A 20,712-nucleotide genomic window follows, 5' to 3' on the forward strand; every position below is an offset into this window, starting at 1 on the left:
AAGAATTTTCATAATCAATTATTGTAAATTCGGGGTAGAATTTTCAAATAGACTTCATCATTCAACTACAAAATTTATTTTATTATTAGTAATAATATATATATATATATATATATATATATATATGAAATTAATTATATTAGTATATTAATACTTAGGGATATAGTTATCCTAAATCAAACTACCATTGGAATTAAAAAAAAAGACCATCGATATTCTTATATAAAGATAATATATGTATGATTTTATCTTATACCCGAAGGTTTGGAACTAATTTTATAATATACTGATATAACCTATTTACAATTTTTATATCAAACTCATTAGAGATGTGCTCATAAGAAATTCTATATTCAAATAATATCATGCTGCATGTAATGGATGATGAAGTTGATAATTCTATCTTTCGTCAATGATTATAAATATTTTATTATACTTTTATTTATTTCTATTAAGAGATTTTTGAATCGTCTCTTTTGCTCTACCCATAGCCTTATAAATATATCTTATTATAAACTTTTTTTATTATCTATCAATTGAAAGACTTGGCCCATTACCTTTAATATATAAATGATAAGATTTTAAAAGGATGATATTAAAATGATATCACTAGTACTCTTGCCTTTCGTTTTTTTGAGATAAATATATTTTTCATATTATGTTTTTGATAATACACACTCTAATGTTACAATAGCAAATCAAGTGATATCATATCTTACAAATTTTTTATTTTATATAAATTCTCTTATCATATTCAAAGTTCCACTATGATTATAAAAAAATCCAACAATAAAAATTATCGTTCTAAAGTCTTGAAGACTTTAAAAATACTTTCAATATATTCCAACATTAAATCGATACAATTACTTAAGATAAAAGATAAAACAATTAATAAGACGGGGGAGGTACATAGTTATTCTATTTAAATTGAAGATAAAGTAATTAAAAGATTAAATTTTTTAACAGATACTAATTAATACATAGTTGCTTTCATTGGGTTATAACTTGAATGATATTTTGTTTGCCAATTTCTTTCATAAACTTACGAAGAAAATAATATATCTTTTCTCTATATTTTATAAAAATGATCTATCTATTGACTTCATATTTTTAAAGAACAATTGATCATAAAATTAATTATACTATTATGTTTTTTGTCGATCTAAACTTCTGAGTAACCATATTTTACACATAATTCTTTGTAGCCATTTAATAAGTTATTTATGTAATCCAACTTTTTTTTTTCAGTAATAATACTCATATCTTATAATAACTTAGAGCTTTTAATCTGTTATCATATCTTTCAATAGCTTTAATCATCCCTTTAAAACTATTTAAATGATAATTAATAAGAAAAAAGATAGAAGAAGTGAGTAATGTGTTGAATTGCTTTTTCCCTTATTTTCTTATCACAAGCATCACTTATATTTGTTTGTCTTAATTTAGCTTTTGCTTACCCTAATTGCTTCTATGATCTCTAATACATATATAAGGCTATCGATCCTTTTTTACTCTTCTCAATAAACATGGCTTCATTTCCTTTTATGTCATCTACTCTTTTCTCACTTGGATTGACACATTCAAAATAATCTTCTTCTTTATCATATCTAATATATTTAATATTATCTTTGGTAAAATTTTATAAGATTCATTTTTTTTATCTTTTTTTTTGTCATATAAGTCAATAGCTCTTCTTATACATCAAGTAGACACTTGTTGTAAGTTGATACATTCTTGAAATTTCCTATTAGATGTTGCTTTACATGAAAAATATCACATATACTAATCTTAGAATCTTTCTTATCGTTTAGATAATTATATTCGAAGTTGGATCATTTCTTGAATTTTTTAAAGAATCTTTTGAATTATTTTTGTATAATTATTATTAATCTTGAAACTCTAATAATAATTTCAAATAAATAAGATTAGCAATATTAAAATCTAAATAGTATATTATCAATCTAAATAAATATTGTTTTGTACAATAGTTAACAATCAACTATTAACAGTATATTATTTACTGTTAATAATAGTTAGAATGAGAGAAAAGTGTTATCAATGGTGGAAAGTAAGGAAGGAGAGGGCAGCAATGGTAGAAACTTCAGACGATGATAGCGACGAAGGAGGAAACTATAGATGATTGTGGAAAGTAAGGAAGGAGAGGGCAGCAATGCGAGCGGTGTCGGCGAACCAATGTCATAAAATGTCAACTGTGTTGTTTCATTGTGAAAGATTAAACAATGGACTACATGGCCTTATACACCATTATCATTATGTCGTGAAACTATGAAGCTTTCAGTGTGGTCTCACTAACTTTTCGAGATAACCAGTTGTTATGACCTTGGGCCTTAAAAGCCTTGTTATAGCATGACTCAGCTTGAGTTATGAGGTATAAGTGTTTTAAAATTAAGTTTCTTTTTATTCTTTTATGTGTTATTTAGGTGAACAAGAACCTCAATATCAAACACTATTTAGATGCCTCACTTGGTTTCTTTTAGGGCATACTTCTACTAGAATACAATTAAGCATTAACTCTGCACTCTGTTTAATTTATGCATTCACATCATTATTTAAATTTCTATACTGACAAAGAAGCAATAAGCAATGGTGTCGAATTGCTTAATCCTCTTCTAGAGAAAGACTTAATTTGTTATTTTGTTTTTTGGTGAACAATCAACAAAATCTTTGTAAATGATTGTTCCCTTTCCTTGGCCCAATGTGAAGCTTTGAAGTTTTGACACTTCATGGAATCATGTACTATACATGTTCATCCAATCATCACTTGAAGTAAGATCAATCAGACAAGTGGGAGGAGTCCCTTTAAATTAAGTTTGGTTGTGAAAAATGATTATTGGGTTCCTCAAAATCCAGTTTCAAGAACCCTTAATTGTTCATAATCATGCTACTTATTCAATATGACAGCAACTTAGACATACTTTTTGAAAATGCCAACAAGAATCATGAACATAAGATACAAGTTAGTATGTTGTCTGGGACTTATGTGACATTAGGAATATATTACAATAATGATAAAACAGGCAACTAAACATGACAAAGCCAGCCCTTGCCAACTCATTGTTTATATTAGATTCTTCTATTAAAGTTGATTCTTTGAGTTTTCAGTGGAGCATTAAAGTTTGTTAAATCAGGATGCATGTTTGATGCTATCCTGTAATATATATATATATATATATATACATATGTGTGTGTGTGTGTGTGTGATATAAAGATCTGTAGTGCATTTCATGTAGTGCAAGCCTTCAGATAAGCCACTTGTGTTTTCAGGTTGGGAAACAGTAAAGCAAGGTCCAATGGAACAAATATTGATGCTCTGTCACTAGTGAGGCAACACAAAGTGCTTATATCTTTGTCTGGCTAATGCTTCCTTGCCTCTTTGCTGGTTGTTTGGAACTATGTTGCATAGTCTCAGAGCAAGAATTGAAATTTGGGTCAACATTTATTGAGAACATACCTGGAATAAATGAGCAAGTATATTTACCATGATTGGATTTATGAATTGTAGGATATTTGATATCGTCATATTTCGAGTTAGGTGCAATGTGAATATATTTGGTGAGATTTGATCTGTGCCAAAATGGGAAGTGGCTACCCTTCATCGTATTGGTAGTTCTTTCAGCATGCACTGATCAATGTGCATTTCACAGGCACATTATGGCATGGGGTCGAGCTGGTGAAGATTAAATGCTTGCTACACCATCAACTACAATTCAAGTGAAGCTGAAGAAGATATGGAAGGATTATGATACCGTCATGGTTTGCAATACCGTACCATACCACTCGGTACGGACGGCATGTATTAGTCCGATAGAGGACTAGTACAGACGGTACATCAGTATATCTTAGTGTACTATGTGTCGGTATGCTCGGTACCACTCGGTATGAACCGTACCAATAGCTGATCGGTACACCGGTATGGTATGGTATTCAGAACCCTGGATACGGTAGACAAGGATTACAAAACAATGAACTCAGTTATTCCACCAATGTAGGAACTGTATTGATTCTTTTGATGAAGCTACATTAGTTAGTTATTCCCAATATAGGTGGTTGTAGTTGGATTATGAACTTTTTTGTGAGTGATAATTTCTGGTTTAATCCCCTAAATGTTCTTTTTTCATAGCAAAAAACAAATATTTTGCACCTCATGCTTGAAACTGAATCTTTCTATTGTGTTTTCCTGATTTATATAGAAGGGTGGTAACTATTTCTGTACACAAACCAATTTTCCATGTTAAGAGAGATTGAAAGATGTAGTAGTGTTGCGGAGGTTGAGTGTTCATTCATATTCCTGTTTATATGTTGGTCATTTTGCTGCTTCATGTTGCAGAGTTTCATTGGGAGAGAGCTTGGATGGAATAAGGGGAGCCTTTGACTATATGTAAGACATGACGGTACGTGGTTCAAGACCAGCCTTTTTTTTTTTTTCATTAATTTGTTTATCAGCTTCATTTTGGTCAATGTTGGATGCTTGGTGCTTTCAGTTGGTCTTCTCTTGTTTGGTTTACTGATTTTCCTCGGAAACATCAATGCCGCGAGTGGTGACTAATTGGCAAAAGTAGAATCACTTATTATGAAGCTAAAGCAGTGGATGTTAAACACATTCAGTACTTGGCATATAGAAGTGCATGCTTATACTCTTTAACTCCACAAAACTTGAAGAGTGACCAAGAAACCAGATGAGCTAATATCAGAGTAAAGTGTTGTAGATATATGCATTACATGGTTGATACTCATGTTCATTTCTGTTGCAGTATTGAGTGCATACAACTTGAGTTCTTGTATCCAGGTCTTTGATATACTGCCTGTATGATCCAATGTTGAGTCTATAGCATGAGAGAGATGAACAGTGTCATTATTCTTCAGTCCATTGGTGGTGAAACAGTGAAAAGCCAGATCCATAGCCCTTTTTAGCCAGAGATGGTGGAGCATGATGTATGAGTTACCTTCCTGGAAACCCACGTTATCCTAATTTCTGTTTTCATCGAACAAAAGCCAATCATCTTGGCTAAATTTCTGGTGGCAAAAAAGATAAAATGACACTGAAGCTAAAGCCAAACTCTTCTTTTTTACCTGAAAGAGGTGGAAACTTTGTATTCCAGATCTATATAAATGTTTATTAGATAAACAAGTAATGCACATTAACATAGAATTCCCTACTTCAACTCATTATCAATACAACTAGAAATTACTTGTTGCTTGTATCTTTTGTGGCTTATGATGCTTGTCATGCTCGTGCCTTAAAAGCACTTGATCTTAAAATCTTCCTCTGTAAGCGTATCAATGTTGCTACGCCTGCACCAACAGAGCTCCTTCCAGTTCTTGTATTTTCATTATACCATATTTTAGATAAACAAATAACTGATGTTGTGGGATACATTTTGCTGATTTCTTACTATTCTGTATCCAGTTAGGCTTGGTATAAATATTTAGAATTTATTTTAACCTGGTTCTCAATATAGTATCAGCCGAATTGTCCAAAGTAAGTTGGTCTTCTGCATTGTATGCACTACGCCTGACTGTTTGCACTATGAATTTGTAGTTCCTATTTTGACCTGCTAATTTGTCTTTAGGGATGGCTGGAACGGCTGCTGCATCGAATAATAGAATTGGGAGGTGGCATGTTTGAAGAATGGCTCGAACATGTCTCAATGGTACCTGTTGAAACTTGTACCGGAGTTCATCTTGGAACGAAACTCTTGTTTGCAAATGGCAATCCAGCTTTTGACTGTGACTCTGACTGGTGTTGCTAATGAACATGGCGTGTTGCAAGAACTGTACTGACATTTTTCTGCACCCTTGCAGTACTGTTATTTGCTAGTAGTATAGGTGGATGTCCACCATCCCTTTTGCATGGTAAACATTGTGATCTAAATGAAGCTATATGCGTTGTGAGTCGATTTGACTTTGCACTGAAGAGACATGGTTTCGTTAATTCTTTAACTATGTCTATGGTGGGTTTTGATACTGGTAATTGGATCGCGTGAACTCCTAATGCTGGGTTTACAAGAGAGGAAGATGCTTTTGGATTCGTGTGTGGTCGCCCATCACATGATTAAGAGCCACAAATCTGGAATCATCTCACCTCGTGAGAATAAGATTAGCGGAATTTTAAGGATCAGACCACAAAATAAAATGATTATTTGGTTTCTCTTTTGTCAGGCTGGTCTCAGGTAAGTACACCGACGGTCTTTGCACCATCTTAAACAGTCTTGCCTTCTTCTGGATCCGGTCACCGATGGTACGAACAGGACTGCAGAATTTGAAGGGTTTGTCGTCGGAATAAGAGGTCGTCGTTTATCGAATACGATTCCTCTGTGAACTCGCGGACGAAGCATTTCGCCACGACATAGAACACGATTAGCCTTGTAACAGCAATCTGAGGCAATCGGTTTTTGGATGCAATATCTGAATCTGTCGGTTTCAAAACCGTTCGAAATGGTAAGGATCCGACCCGACAATATATTGCCATCCCATAAAAGGCCGGGCAGCGATAACCGGGCGGCCATTGGCTGCCGGTAGGAGCGGCGCACGAAGCGGCCCTCCGCCTCCTCCGCTCCCCGCATCGCCCTCCGCCCGCCCGTATAAATCCGGAAGAAGTAACTGAAGCGAGTGAGGCAGAGGGTAAGTGGGAACGAGGGAAGGGCTCGAACCATCGTTCGTCGATCGTTCGGCCCTTCTTCTTCCTCTCCAACTTCTCCTCCTCTTCCTCCTCTATTCACCCCGTTGGAAGGATCCTTGTCTCGTTCTTGTAATCATCTCATCCTTCTTCTTCTTCTTCTTCTTCTTCTTCTTCTTGAGATGTTTCTGTAACTCGTATTCACATCTCATCTGTAAACAGGTTGCACAGAATGTGACATCTGCATGTTTCTTTATCTTCTTGAAGTTAATATGATTTGTGTTTACATCCTTTGTGTTGTGCTGTTTACGTTCCATCCTCTGCTTTGCGTTCTGCACATTCAATGATGTCACTCGATAGTGGATGCTTATGGTTTTCTGGTTTGCTGAGCATTCAGCAGAGACGAAGCTTAACTATAAGCCACTTGTAGCTTAGGGTTTGTGTGTTTTTAAGATTCGTTTGGCACAAGATCTGCTGCATAAATTTGTGCATGTAAGCCATTCGATTCTAGGTTTTGCCCTGGTGACTATAACTTTTGCATTTGCTTTTCGAGGACTAGGGTCTAAAGGAAGTTCAATATCAATATTCTTCGATGAGAAGATTCAACTATTGATTGAATTGGTGTTTTTCGATTGACATTTACCCATTGGATCATGTAAATCGGCACCAATTGATATTTAATTTTTATTTTATTTTTATAATATTGGATTGTCCAAGTGGGGGTCCGACCAAAGCACATGAAGGTAATAGGCTCATCTTGTAACTCATTGTACCTATGCAAATCATAAGCTGAAGTAACCGAGTGAATGGTACAAGTAGGTTGAGCTTGATCAGATGATCTGGCTCAACAAAAGTATGAAAACATTTGTTGAAGTTGTTCTGTTCCATGATATTACTTTGATAGTTTTTTAGCATCAATCGATAACTATGAACGCAATTTGTTATCTTTTCTCCGCATCAGTGATTAACACAGCAACTCCTTTGGCAGATATAAGCAATGGCAGAAGGTGAGGATGTTCAACCTCTGGTGTGTGACAATGGGACTGGAATGGTCAAGGTACAACTACATCTACATCATATTCTGCAGTCTATCGGTGCTTATGATCCAACTTTGTTGATAGAAATGAAACTACTATTGCTTTGTTCAGAACTTATTTGCAGGAAAAAAAACATGTAGTTGACCCTAAATGGTTGGGACAGTACAACTTATTGCTATTACTGTAGTAGAATTACCTGGGATGGTTATTGTACAACTTTATATGCATCACATTCCGTAGTATATCAATGCTTAGAATCCATCTTTGTAACTGGCAATGTAATTACTTCAAAGTATTGCTTTTTAGGGAAAAATGCATATAGTTGACCTCAGACAGTTGGCACATTATCGACTTATGTTTATTATTTTGATAGAATTGCTTGGGATGGTTATGGTACAACTACATCTGCTATCACACTCTCCAATCTGTCAATGCTCATAATCCAACAGAGAATGAAATTACTTGGAAGTAATACTCTGTACGGTACTTTATTACAGGAAAAAATACATGTAGTTGTATCACGGCTTATTGTTCCTTTTGTAATGGAATTAATTGGAAGTCAGAACTATCTCACTTTACCGTCTTATCTTTTTCCTTTATTATCTCAATTTACCAACTTATCTTTTTCCTCTCTTTCTAGGCTGGATTTGCCGGTGATGATGCTCCAAGAGCTGTTTTCCCCAGCATCGTAGGCCGCCCGCGCCACACTGGTGTCATGGTGGGCATGGGTCAGAAAGATGCATATGTCGGGGACGAAGCTCAATCCAAGCGAGGCATTCTGACTCTGAAGTATCCCATCGAGCATGGCATAGTGAACAACTGGGATGACATGGAGAAGATATGGCACCACACCTTCTACAATGAGCTCCGGGTGGCCCCCGAAGAGCACCCCATCCTCCTCACCGAGGCCCCTCTCAACCCGAAAGCTAACCGTGAGAAGATGACCCAGATCATGTTTGAAACCTTCAATGCCCCTGCTATGTACGTCGCCATTCAAGCTGTTCTCTCACTTTATGCTAGTGGTCGCACAACTGGTATGTATCAGATCTTATCTCATCAACAACATCTATGCAATGAACATGCATGTTGATGATTCTCACACTCGAACTCTTGTGCAGGTATTGTGCTGGACTCAGGGGATGGTGTCAGCCACACAGTCCCAATCTACGAAGGCTACGCCCTCCCACATGCAATCCTGCGCTTGGACTTGGCCGGACGTGACCTGACCGATAACCTCATGAAGATTTTGACCGAGCGTGGCTACTCCTTCACCACCACTGCGGAGCGTGAGATCGTGAGAGACATGAAGGAAAAGCTGTCGTACATCGCTCTCGACTATGAGCAAGAGCTGGAGACTGCTAAGACCAGCTCGTCGGTGGAGAAGTCCTACGAGCTCCCCGATGGGCAGGTGATCACCATCGGCGCGGAGCGGTTCCGCTGCCCGGAGGTGCTCTTCCAGCCATCGATGATCGGGATGGAAGCTGCAGGCATTCACGAGACAACCTACAACTCCATCATGAAGTGCGATGTGGACATCAGGAAGGATCTGTATGGGAACATCGTCCTCAGTGGAGGATCCACCATGTTCACCGGAATTGCCGACAGGATGAGCAAGGAGATCACGGCATTGGCACCGAGCAGCATGAAGATCAAGGTGGTGGCTCCACCAGAGAGGAAGTACAGCGTCTGGATTGGAGGCTCCATCTTGGCATCGCTCAGCACGTTCCAACAGGTAAAGTGTTGGACCATGTCTCATCCGTGGTTCAACTAATTTACCCTCCATAAGTGAGGGGAAGTGTTAACAATATACATCAGATCATGTTTCGCCTTTGGTGATAGGGTTTCTGATTCGTGTTTAATCTTGGTTGCAGATGTGGATCGCGAAGGCGGAGTACGATGAGTCCGGCCCATCGATCGTGCACAGGAAATGCTTCTAAATGTTTGCTTCTTTTCAGCGTCAACCAGATCAAGTCAGTCAAAATCCATTGGAAGGAGTTACGTTGTTGTTGCCCAGTGGCTGACGATGATATATGGGGCACACCTGCTTGTGGAGAAGAGAAGGGTCTATTTTGTTGTGTGCTTGTTATACGAGGCTTTGATTAAACCAGAAAGAACATGATCATAAGCTCTTCTTTCCATTGTCAATCTTGGTCTCTTCTTGAGCTGTGTCGTGAGGCTTCTGTTCCGATATTGAACACCGGGTAGACTCGGTCCTTCTCACCATGTTTCTGAGATTTCCAGAGGAGTAAATGCTTTTTCTCATGCCGATGGTTGTGATTATTGGTGCTTGTTTGTGTTTCATGATTCTTCTTGGATCAGCAAAGAGGCACACACATCTGAATCTATTTGCTGATTCACTTCTACGCTCGATGTGCCTGAATTGATTAACTTCTGCACTCGACGCAAAGGTAGATATTAAGAAATAATTCTTGACGCAATACCACTTGAGAATCAGAATCCAAGAATTATTCTATGGTGATCAAATAGCTTGTGATTTTAAGTGATTTAAAAAGTATTAGACATCGACATCCCAAAATTCTCGAACATTCTAAAATATATAATATAATTAATAAATATGATTATATAACTTAAAATATGACATTAAATTCAAAAGATCTAAAGTATTAAGTTATAATATTCATCTTTTAATAATAAAAATATTAAAATACTAAAAAATAATAAAGTTTTTACATCAAATTTAATTATCATCATAATCAATATCATTATCTTTCTTTTTTGCTCTCGTCCATCTTTATCAAAATATATTTTTTTCCTCTTCGATAATAGCAGGAGATCGAGTTTGAGGCTTCTGTTATCATTTTTTTTCTTTGTTATTTGTCTTATATATGTCTATAATTTTTCAACACCTAAAGTTCTTGTCATATCTCCCAATATCAAATTGTCATATAAGTTCGTATTCATTTCTCTTACCAACTACTTATTTAAATCATTATTGTATTGTAATGAGATTGGATCAATGTTATTTTATATATCATAACAAACCTTTAATATTTGATATACTTTATATAAACAATATTATATAATCGTTGATGCTATAACTGATTGCTTCTCCTCATGTGAATCTATCATATCATATAATTTAAAAATATATTAATATATATTAAAAATAAATAGATTAATTTTAAAAAAATATTCTATAATCCTTATATGCCAAAAGACACTCCGATTTCGTTCACAACCCATAACACTATCTGTCAAACTAAGAATTTTTATATTCAATTATTGCAAGTTCGAGGTAGAATTTTCAAATAGACTTCATCATTCAACTACAAAATTTATTATATTATTAGTAATAACATAATATACATGAAATTAATTATATTAGTTTATTAATACTTAGGGATATAGTTATCCTAAATCAAACTATCATTGTAATTAAAAAAAAGACCATCGACATTCTTATATAAAGATAATATATGTATGATCTTATCTTGTACCTGAAGGCTTGGAACTAATCTTATAATGTACTGATATAACCTATTTACAACTTTTATATCAAACTCATTAAAGATGTGCTTATAAGAAATTCTAAGTTCAAATAATATCGTGCTGCATGTAATGGATGATGAAGTTAATAATTCTATCTTTTGTTTGTAAATATTTTATTATACTTTTATTTATTTCTATTAAGAGACTTTTGAATCGTCTCTTTTGTTCTACCCATAACCTTATAAATATATTTTATTATGAGCTTTTTTTTATTATCTATCAATTGAAGGATTCGGCTTATTACCTTTAATATATAAATGATAAGATTCTAAAAGGATGATATTAAAATGATATCACCAGCACTTTTTCTATAAATTGATAGAAAATCAAGTGATATTATATCTCACAAATTCTCCGTTTTCTATAAATTCTCTTATCATATTCAAAGTTCTACTATGGTTATAAAAAAATCCAACAATAAAAATTATCTTTTTAAAGTCTTTAAGACTTTAAAAATATTTTCAATATATTCCAACATTAAATCAATATAATTTACTTAAGATAAAAAATAAAATAATTAATAAGACTTGGGAGTTACATAGTTATTCCATTTAAATTGAAGATAAAATAATTAAAAGATTAAAAATTTTAAAAGATACTGATTAATACATAGTTGCTTTCGTTGTCGGTTATGACTTGAATGATATTTTGTTTGCCAATTTCTTCCATAAACTTACCAAGCAAATACTATATCTTTTCTCTATATTTTATAAACATGATTTTTAAAGAACAATTGATCATAAAATTAATTATACTCTTATGTTTCTTATCGGTACCATATTTTACACATAATTCTTTGTAGCTATTTAATAATTTATTTATATAATCCAACTCTTTTTTTAATAATAATACTTGTATCTCATAATAACTTAGAGGTTTTAATCTCCTATCACATCTTCCAATAGCTTTAATTGTTAGGATCAAGAGTACTAAGAGGGGGAGGTGAATTAGTGCAGCGGAAAACTCTCTACGTTTAAAACTGAGTTCGTACGACAAAGCTGATTTCAGTATAAAATTCGATTCGTAAATTACTTTAACTTGTGGTTAGGCAAGAGGCAGTTAAAACGAATCTGTTAAGGCAGTTTGTTGTTGTGATAGAAATCAGAATGTAAGCGCAAACTGAAATACGATGTTCGTACGAGAAAATCGATTTACGTCTGAACACGATTCGGAAAGTATTGAGCTTGGAAACGTAGACGTAAAAGCGCAGAAGGCAGTAAGCTTATGAAGGAGGTTTGCAGTAAGGAAAATAAGCTCAAAGTAAATGCAAACCAGAGACGACGAGAGTTTATAGTGGTTCGGTCACTCGTGACCTACATCCACTCCTCCGATTCCTTTTCCGTCGAGGCCACCGGCATCCACTAACGATATTCCTTTACTCGACGAAGATCAACCTCCTTCTTATACCCCTCTTCTCCTTTCATTGGGTTTAGGATACAACCCTTACAAGCACTCACTCTCCTCTCTTAAACAGAGTTCTAACACTTAAGCTAGAGGAGGGAAATTCTAGAGATTGCAGTAGTGTTTTCTCTCTTTTAATCTCTCTGTGCTTGTGTCTTCTACCCAAGGATTGGAGGGGTATTTATAGGCTCCAAATCAGTTTGAATTTGAAGCTCAAAACTGTCATCTCCCGGAATTCCGAGGTCTGACAGTTGCACCGCCTGATTGGGGCGGTTGCACCGCTGTCAGAGCTCGGAGACTGAGCTCCTGGGCGGTGCCACTGCTTGTCAGGGGCGGTTGCACCGCTTGGCAGAGCTCGGAGACCGAGCCCTGGGCGGTGCCACCGCCGACCCAGGCGGTGCCACCTCTGACCAAGTCATCTGGGTCCGAATGGGATGATCCATTCGGCCCAATCTCGTTCTTTCAAGGGCCCAATTGCCCCTAGATTAAGTTAATGAGATCACCTCTCATTTCTAACATAATCATCGTGCTAACTACGACAATTCTTAAGACAGCTTGCTCCGGTGCGTCAATCGCTTCTTCCAGCGAGCTTCCGGTGAACTTCTGTCGATCATCCGATGAACCCTCGGTGATGCTCCTGCGGACTTCCGGCAAACTCCTGGACTTGCGACGATCCACTTGGCGAGTTCTGACGAGCTTCTTTTGGCAAGCTCCTGGACTTCTCGGATTTATTCCCGCAGAACCTCCGACGACCGTCCGAACTTCCGTCGAGCTCTCGAACTCCCAACGTGATCATAGTCCTGACTCCGGCGCAACTCCTACTGCATGTCTTACTTCCATCGTAGTTAATCCTGCACACTTAAAACAAAACTTCGATCGAGACAATTAATCCTAAGCAATTAACCAAGTTGTCCGGCATGTCATTGGTCCCTCGACGCTTCGTCTGATTCTTCAGCGCATCGTCCTCTCCTGCGGCCTATTGCCCAATCGGCCAGTTGACTCCGCAACTCCGATATCCTTGGCATAATACCCGCTCTTCTTGGCCTGATGCCCGAGTACACGGCCCGAAGCCTTCTGTCGTTACGTCGACTGATCCACCGACCCGACGTCCAATCTTCTGACATGTTCCTCCGGCACAACATGATTTTTCCTGCTTTAATTATCTCATCCTGATCGAAGCATCTTGGGTCACTCAAAACGCAGATTAAAACATAAACACATATCAAGTGGTTTCATCATCAAAATACAAGATTCAACATTAATCATCTCCTTAAAACTATTTAAACGATAAGTACTAAGGGAAAAGATAGAAGAAGTGAGTAATGTGTTGAATTGCTCTTCCCCTTATTTTCTTATCACAAGCATCACCTATATTTGTTTATCTTAATTTAGCTTTTGCTTACCCTTATTGCTTCTATAATCTTTGATACATATATAAGTCTATCGATCCTTTTTTACTCTTATCAATAAACATGGCTTCATTTTCTTTTCTGTCATATACTCTTTTCTCACTTGGATTGACATTTTCAAAATAATCTTCTTCATCATCATCTCTAATATATTCAATATTATCTTCTGATCAAATTTCATAAGATTTATTTTTTTGTATCTTTTTTTCCATCATATAAGTCAATAGCTCTTCTTATACATCAAGTAGACACTTTTTGTAAGTTGATATATTCTTGAAATTTTCTATTAGATGTTGTTTTGCACGAAAATATAATCTTATTACAAAAGATGCAAGCAAATACATTAGGATCTTTCTTATCGTTTAGATAATTATATTCCTAAGTTGGATCATTTCTTAAAATTTTTAAAGAATCTTCTGAATTATTTTATATACTTATTACTAACCTTGAAACTCTAATAATAATTTCAAATAAATAAGATTAACAATGTTAAAATCTAAATAGTATATTATCAATCTAAATAAAGATTACTTTGTACAGTAATTAACAATCAACTATTAATAATATATTATTTACCGTTAACAGTAGTTAGAATGAGAGAAAAGTGTTATCGATGGTGGAAAGTGAGGAAGGAGAGGGCAACGGTAGAGAAACTTCAAACGATGAAAGCGATGAAGGAGGAAACTTCAGACGACAGTAGCAACGACAGAGGATGACAGCAAAGGAAGCTGTAGACAATAACGAGGAAGCTACGAACGGTAATGTCATGAGAGGAGGAAACTTTAGACATGTTTATTGGTGGCGGAGGAAGTTATAGTCCTCTCCCTCAATGGTGGAAGGAACTACACATAGAAGCAACGACGACAGAAACAACTCGGCACGAAGGCTAAGCCATCGGACCCATCCTTCAACGACATAGGAAGCCTCGATCTTATGCGTCGGCAGTGGAGGCAACGGTAGAGGAAGCATTGGCGACGAAGGCAGAAGCTGCACGGATGTGAAAGGTGATCTTTTGATATTAAGCAATAGCTTCCAAACCTAATAGAATCACACATGAAAAAAAAATATTAGAAAAAATATGAATTACACGAGGATGTATTTCATTGGAATATAACTCAGATCGCTTACTACCAACTATGTACAACCATGTCGATCCTAAGTACAAAGAAAAAAAAAGAAAAAAAAAGGTGGAGTTGCATTAGGACAACAATGTCAGATGTTATGAATATAAATCTTAACCACTTTCATCCATGTCTTATCACCAACAACATACAAACACAAATCTTTAACGATGACCCAAGTCGGTCTTGCAAATTTTATTCCAACATAGGAACAAGCTTAAGAGAGTTGCTTACAGTACAACAGAGGAGGATCTCAAACGATGCAAGCAAGAGAAAAAGCTGGAGAAAAGGAGCCTCTTTTTCTAATGAAACCTTAAATACTCGTCACTTGGCAGTAGCTGCTAATTAACAAACTCCAGTGGTCTTGCCTTTGGCCTTACTGGCCAAGACCATCTTCTTCAAAGCTTCAGTCACAGAGCGTTGTATCTTCATCTCTCTGGCATGCTTGGCCTCCTCGCCATTGCCATTCTTTGGTGGGAGCGCATCAAGCTCATGCAACACCCTCTCGATGTCGTGAATGAGACGCTCTGCCAATGTCCGGCTGAAGTCCTCCCGGATGACGACGCGGAGAACGGTCACGTGCTGTGCATCAGGCGGCATGGTGTATGCCGGCACAATCCACCCATACCTGCGTAAGAAATCTGACACCTCAAACTCATCATGTCGACTTCGGTCCTTGAGCGAGAACGCCACAAGGGGTACACCATTGTCCTTGGAGACTATGTTGAACCGCCCAGTCTTCTCAAGGCCATTCTTCAGCACCAAAGCATTCTCCTGACAGTTCTCAATTATGTTCTTGTACCCCTGCATCAATAGTCCGATGCTATGTGGTATTATGCATGAGAGAGCATACGAAAGAGTCAAATTTTCAGCAGAAGAATTCAAAAGTCTGCCAGAAAAACAAGACCTTCAACACAGTCACAAGATTAATCATGAAAGTCACAAAATTACATTAACTAGGCCTCTTACCTCATAACCCAAGCGAATTAGTTGGTAGTACTGTGCAATGACTTGGCTAGAGCCTGGAAATCATAGACGATAGATAGTGTCCCAACAACAATTGACTGTAGGGGGATAACAAGCCTTTGTGCCATGTGTTTGGTGGATTGATTTGTTACCTTTGGAGAAGTTGAGAGTGAATGTAGGTTGATCGGTGCCAAGGTAGTTGATGTGGAAGATGAGTTCTTCAGGTAAGTCCTCCTGGCTCCGCCAGATGACCCATCCGATGCCAGCATACACAAGACCATATTTGTGGCCACTGACATTAATGCTCTTCACTAGAGGTAGTCTGAAGTCCCATGTCAGGTCTGGGTACAAGAATGGTGCAATGAACCCACCGCTCGCAGCATCAACATGGATTGGTGTGTCCCAACTGTGATACAATTATGGTTTAGTCTAAACAAATGATGGCACGTTATTGATAATAGTAAAAAGGGATGGAAAAGGAGCAATTTTGACTTAAGGAACAAAAGAAAGTAACTACACAAAATTTAGAAAGCAAAATTGCCTCTAAAGTTTGTCATCGGTCTAGTTGTTCAATCATATAAAAAATAGTTTTTGAAAGGTATACTTGACAACAATTCACTAGCAGGATATGAAGTGAAGAGTGACGGACTTTCAGTTATGGTTGTTGAGGTAGCCCTGGTAATGAGACTGAACTTGTTCGATAAATCAGGTTGGTTATTGATTGTTCGTTCATGAAGTTTAAATACGATAGCCATTGAGGAGGTCATGAGTGGATTTATATGCTTACCCAGTTTCCTTGTTCTTCTGAGTTAAGAGGTCATTGAGAAGCTTCACATCCTCGAATTCTCCATTAAGGGTTGAACCTAGGATTGCGGCAACACAAATGGTGTTCTCATCAACCATGTCAACTGCTTTGTGAGGGTCCATGACAAAGTAGTCATCCCTCAGCTTCACTTCCTTAAGTTCCACCTCAAAGTACCTCGCGAACTTCTCCCAGCAGACCTATTATGATCAAAGAGTTGTGTCGCAATACTTAAAACATGCAATAGGTAGAAGGTAGACATACCTACGATAATTCAGCATCAAATGCTTACTTGTACGTTGGCACCGGTGACAATGTTCGGTTTGTCACAAGGCTTGCCTTCAGCTTTCCTCTTGTTCTGCCATTTCCTCTTGAAGGCTAGCCCAGCAAGCATTATGGCTTCTGAAGAGCCCACAGTTCCAACTCCCACCGCAGCCTCTGACTCACCGATAGGAGCATTGAAGAGATGGGCAATCATGTTCACACATCGGTTCTGAATCAACAAAGGAACATGAATGTTAAAGCAGTCAAGCTCATTTTTTTCTTTAGCTGGGAGATATTGACTACAAATCACTCAAATTTTTGGCTGGAATTAAATGGAAATCACTTGATTTTCTGGATTAAAGGTGGTGGCAATATGCTAATTTGTATTTGACACTGGTTCCTTGATCCACTACAACAACCTCTTTTACATTAATCAAATATCATGATTGAGAATTGTAGTCTTCATTTTTTGTTAATTTAACTAAAAATAATAATCACTATTTCTTCTCTTTCATCCTTCCACAATACGCAGTAGTGTCTCGCTATGTAGCAAGTGAAGTCCAAAACCAAATCTATTTTTTACGAAAGAAAAGAGCGAGTGACTGACCAATTCATATTTCTCCCTAAAAGCTCAAACTTTGAGATGGATCTAAAGACTCCTCGCTCAAAAATCCAACATCAAGATCACCCTCTTGAGGTCAATCATCGCATGGCGGGAAAAGACCAGAGCTACTGATGTCCAGGCGAACGATTTCGAGTCCGGCCTGCAGGAATAAGGAAGGGCGGACCGCGCCAACGCCAGTCGGCTCCCGACATCCGCGTCGGCTTCAGCCATGCGAAGAGAAGCATCGGCCGATCTGGGGATTACTTCTTCTTCCTTCGTGTAACCCTCTTTTCCCGGAGAAGGGAGGAGGCCGGGGGAAGCGTCTTGCCCACACCCCGACGATCACGCGGCACAAATCTTAAAACGGGCCCATCGAGTCCAAGCCCGAATCTCAACGGACCATGGATGTGGCTGCCGATTGATAAGATGTTCCCCAATTTTGATCGAGCCACAATAACATTAATTGGATGTGAATACTATGATCAATTTGTTCATATCACCTAATAAATCGCTCGATCATGTGAAATCGGGTCAACGATCGATTTATTAGGTGATATGAACGATCGATTACGACTGTCGTCCTCACACCGACATCTATATTGAAGCCGATCGCAACGTAAAGCTACCGAAGCCCCAGCGACACGTCAAACCAAAACCAAACCATTTGTGACCGTCGTCTCTGAACCCCAATAGGATCGACTCGCCAGCAGCCAAATCGAGTCTTACTGCGGTCCCCACTGGGTTCGAGTCACGGGTTGATTGGGTTCGATGTCGATCTGTACGACTTCACATGTCCCCACAATTAAATATCCCTTAGTCGGCAACTATGATGCAAGCTTATACGTCGCGTGGAAAGCAGGGATTGGTCGACGAACTAGCGGTGCTCAGCAAATAACTCAATTTAATATGATCCACCGGCGGAGACGGATCCACGGACACATCAACCCGCGTCCCCCACAGTATTCATTATCGGATGGGGTCCACACGTTCGGCGAAACGGTCATTTTACTTGCAAGGGAAGGCATTTCATCAAACAAGATGAGGGAGAGATTTACCTGGAGCTCGGTGGTGACGGGGTACTCGTCCATGTCGACGTAGTTCTTGTTGACGGCGGCCATGATGAGCTTGTCGCACTCCGGCTCCATCCAGGTGGTGACGAACGACGCCAGGTTCAGCCGCGGGTTCCCGTCCAGCATCAGCTCGTCGTTGATGATCTGGTACGCCGCCTCCTTGGGGATCGAGTTCGCCGGCATCCGGAACCTGCACGCCGCACGATACGACGGTCAAGTGGCTCACGCGACAAGAGTAGAAGCAGAAGCAGAAGAGCAGACCTGGGGAGGGAATCGCGGACGTAACGGGAGGCGAAGGTGTGCTGGATCGACACGTCCGTCTCCGATGCGATCCTCGAGAGCGCCATGGTCGTTTCCTGCCTGAAACCGGGAGGATATGGAGGTATCTGAGAGATAGGGAGGTGAGTGTTTACCTTGGCATGGATGGTGTTATTATAGTGGGTGATAGGCTTGCTTTTTCGTATAGAATAATGGCAGACAGAGTATACTGGAAGGCCAAGAGGAAGCGACATGGGCTCTTTCAGTGGGACAGAAGATGGTGACTACATTGTTTCTTCTTCACGACACGATTCCCATTCTTTCACGGCGAGACTTCTACTGAGCAGAGTGAGAGTTATTGACGTGGCAAATCATGTATGGATTCTCTTTGTCCAGATCGCAGCTTACACGGGATTCAACCAATCGAAGGACTGCAGGTGAAGCAGTCTTCAGTCGAAGGGGTTCCTGTAGCATCGCAGCAAATATACATCAGATCAAATCTAATGATTGATACAGCTTTTACTTGATATGTTGTCTTCTTTATTGAAGCATATATAGTTTTTATATATAGCTTTTACTAAGTATTATGTATCATGGAAACCAGTAATAGTCCTACAACCATGTCATCCTTTCCTTCCATAGATTGATGAAGACGGGAACAACCCTGATACAGACCATGTCATAACTTTCTAATGACGATTACTTATATAGGAGACGAAACGTTGACTAAGGTCTTCACAATAAAAGAAACCAAATGAAAACAAGCAACTTAAGATTGCAACAACCACATTACCTTATTCAAGACAGTTCACAATAACTAAAACCAAAAGCAACTTATAAACGATCATTTTTATATGTTATGAGCCTGTACTGGAAAGAAGTAGAAAAGTCAATCCTTCAAGGCAATTATGGAACACAAACACTAATCATTATATCATAGTATACATCCTAAGCATCTTATCCACCACAATCCCACCGGAGAGCAAAGAAAATCATGAAAGCTTGGCGCATGAGGTTACGAGCAAAATCATTGATGGACGAACAATGAAAAAAAGGTACACGATGCGTTTTACAGATAAAAGCTGACAATGACCGCTTCTTAAAAATACGGGAGACATGCCGAGGCATAAAAAAGAATGACCTGAGTTTTCTTAGTCATGGTTTAACATCCTACTTATCTCATCCACCAAGATCACATCAGAGAGCAAAGAAAAATCATGAAAACTTCACGCGTGAGATTAGACGCAAAATCTTTGATGGATGAACAATGAAAACAATGACTGCTTCTTAAAAATATGGGAGACATGCCAAGGCGTCAAACAGAATGACCTGAGTTTTCTTAGTCATAGTATAACATCCTACTTATCTTATCCACCACCAACCCACCAGAAATCAAAGAAAAATCATGAAAACATGCCAAGGCATCAAAAAGAATTACCTGAGTTTTCTTAGTCATAGTACAACATCCTACCTATCTTATCCACCACAATCACATCAGAGAGCAAAGAAAAATCATGAAAACATGCCAAGGCATCAAAAAGAATGACCTGAGTTTTCTTAGTCATGGTTTAACATCCTACTTATCTCATCCACCACGATCACATCAGAGAGCAAAGAAAAATCATGAAAACTT

General features: G+C 38.0%; 2 protein-coding genes and 1 long non-coding RNA gene across 4 annotated transcripts; 2 read left to right on the forward strand and 1 right to left on the reverse strand.

Annotated features, from left to right (window-relative positions):
- The first annotated feature begins 3,961 nt into the window (after positions 1 to 3,961).
- On the forward strand, positions 3,962 to 5,935 carry LOC135672675 (uncharacterized). The gene is made up of 2 exons (XR_010513043.1): positions 3,962 to 4,412; positions 5,592 to 5,935. It is a non-coding gene; the product is annotated as an uncharacterized LOC135672675 (long non-coding RNA).
- A 577-nt stretch (positions 5,936 to 6,512) lies between these two features.
- On the forward strand, positions 6,513 to 9,750 carry LOC135671858 (actin-like). 2 transcript variants are annotated; one of them, XM_065180153.1, is made up of 5 exons: positions 6,513 to 6,642; positions 7,626 to 7,694; positions 8,315 to 8,708; positions 8,793 to 9,406; positions 9,546 to 9,750. In XM_065180153.1, the coding sequence occupies exons 2-5, from the start codon at positions 7,635 to 7,637 to the stop codon at positions 9,609 to 9,611; spliced, it is 1,134 nt and encodes a 377-aa protein (XP_065036225.1). In that variant the 5' UTR covers positions 6,513 to 6,642; positions 7,626 to 7,634; the 3' UTR covers positions 9,612 to 9,750. The 2 variants fall into 2 exon arrangements, with proteins under 2 accessions (XP_065036225.1, XP_065036224.1); XM_065180152.1 differs by having other exon boundaries at positions 6,549 to 6,769.
- A 5,528-nt stretch (positions 9,751 to 15,278) lies between these two features.
- On the reverse strand, positions 15,279 to 19,241 carry LOC135671859 (glutamate decarboxylase-like). The gene is made up of 7 exons (XM_065180159.1): positions 19,083 to 19,241; positions 18,807 to 19,011; positions 17,176 to 17,376; positions 16,869 to 17,083; positions 16,234 to 16,487; positions 16,085 to 16,137; positions 15,279 to 15,919 (listed from the first exon to the last, which is right to left on the reverse strand). The coding sequence occupies exons 1-7, from the start codon at positions 19,166 to 19,168 to the stop codon at positions 15,461 to 15,463; spliced, it is 1,473 nt and encodes a 490-aa protein (XP_065036231.1). The 5' UTR covers positions 19,169 to 19,241; the 3' UTR covers positions 15,279 to 15,460.
- Positions 19,242 to 20,712: the final 1,471 nt, after the last annotated feature.

This window comes from Musa acuminata, chromosome BXJ1-4 (assembly GCF_036884655.1).
Source record: "Musa acuminata AAA Group cultivar baxijiao chromosome BXJ1-4, Cavendish_Baxijiao_AAA, whole genome shotgun sequence".
In the NCBI taxonomy this organism is placed as follows: domain Eukaryota; kingdom Viridiplantae; phylum Streptophyta; class Magnoliopsida; order Zingiberales; family Musaceae; genus Musa; species Musa acuminata.

What these genes read in the sequence shown, in the direction of transcription:
- LOC135671858 (XM_065180153.1), top strand. Translation starts at nt 7,635, where the DNA reads ATGGCAGAAGGTGAGGATGTTCAACCTCTGGTGTGTGACAATGGGACT. An exon ending in ATGGGACTGGAATGGTCAAG is followed by an intron (nt 7,695 to 8,314) that starts GTACAACTACAT and finishes CTCTCTTTCTAG; the next exon opens with GCTGGATTTGCCGGTGATGA. An exon ending in TGCTAGTGGTCGCACAACTG is followed by an intron (nt 8,709 to 8,792) that starts GTATGTATCAGA and finishes ACTCTTGTGCAG; the next exon opens with GTATTGTGCTGGACTCAGGG.
- LOC135671859 (XM_065180159.1), bottom strand. Translation starts at nt 19,168, where the DNA reads ATGGCGCTCTCGAGGATCGCATCGGAGACGGACGTGTCGATCCAGCAC. An exon ending in TCACCGGTGCCAACGTACAA is followed by an intron (nt 17,084 to 17,175) that starts GTAAGCATTTGA and finishes TGATCATAATAG; the next exon opens with GTCTGCTGGGAGAAGTTCGC. An exon ending in CAGAAGAACAAGGAAACTGG is followed by an intron (nt 16,488 to 16,868) that starts GTAAGCATATAA and finishes ATTGTATCACAG; the next exon opens with TTGGGACACACCAATCCATG.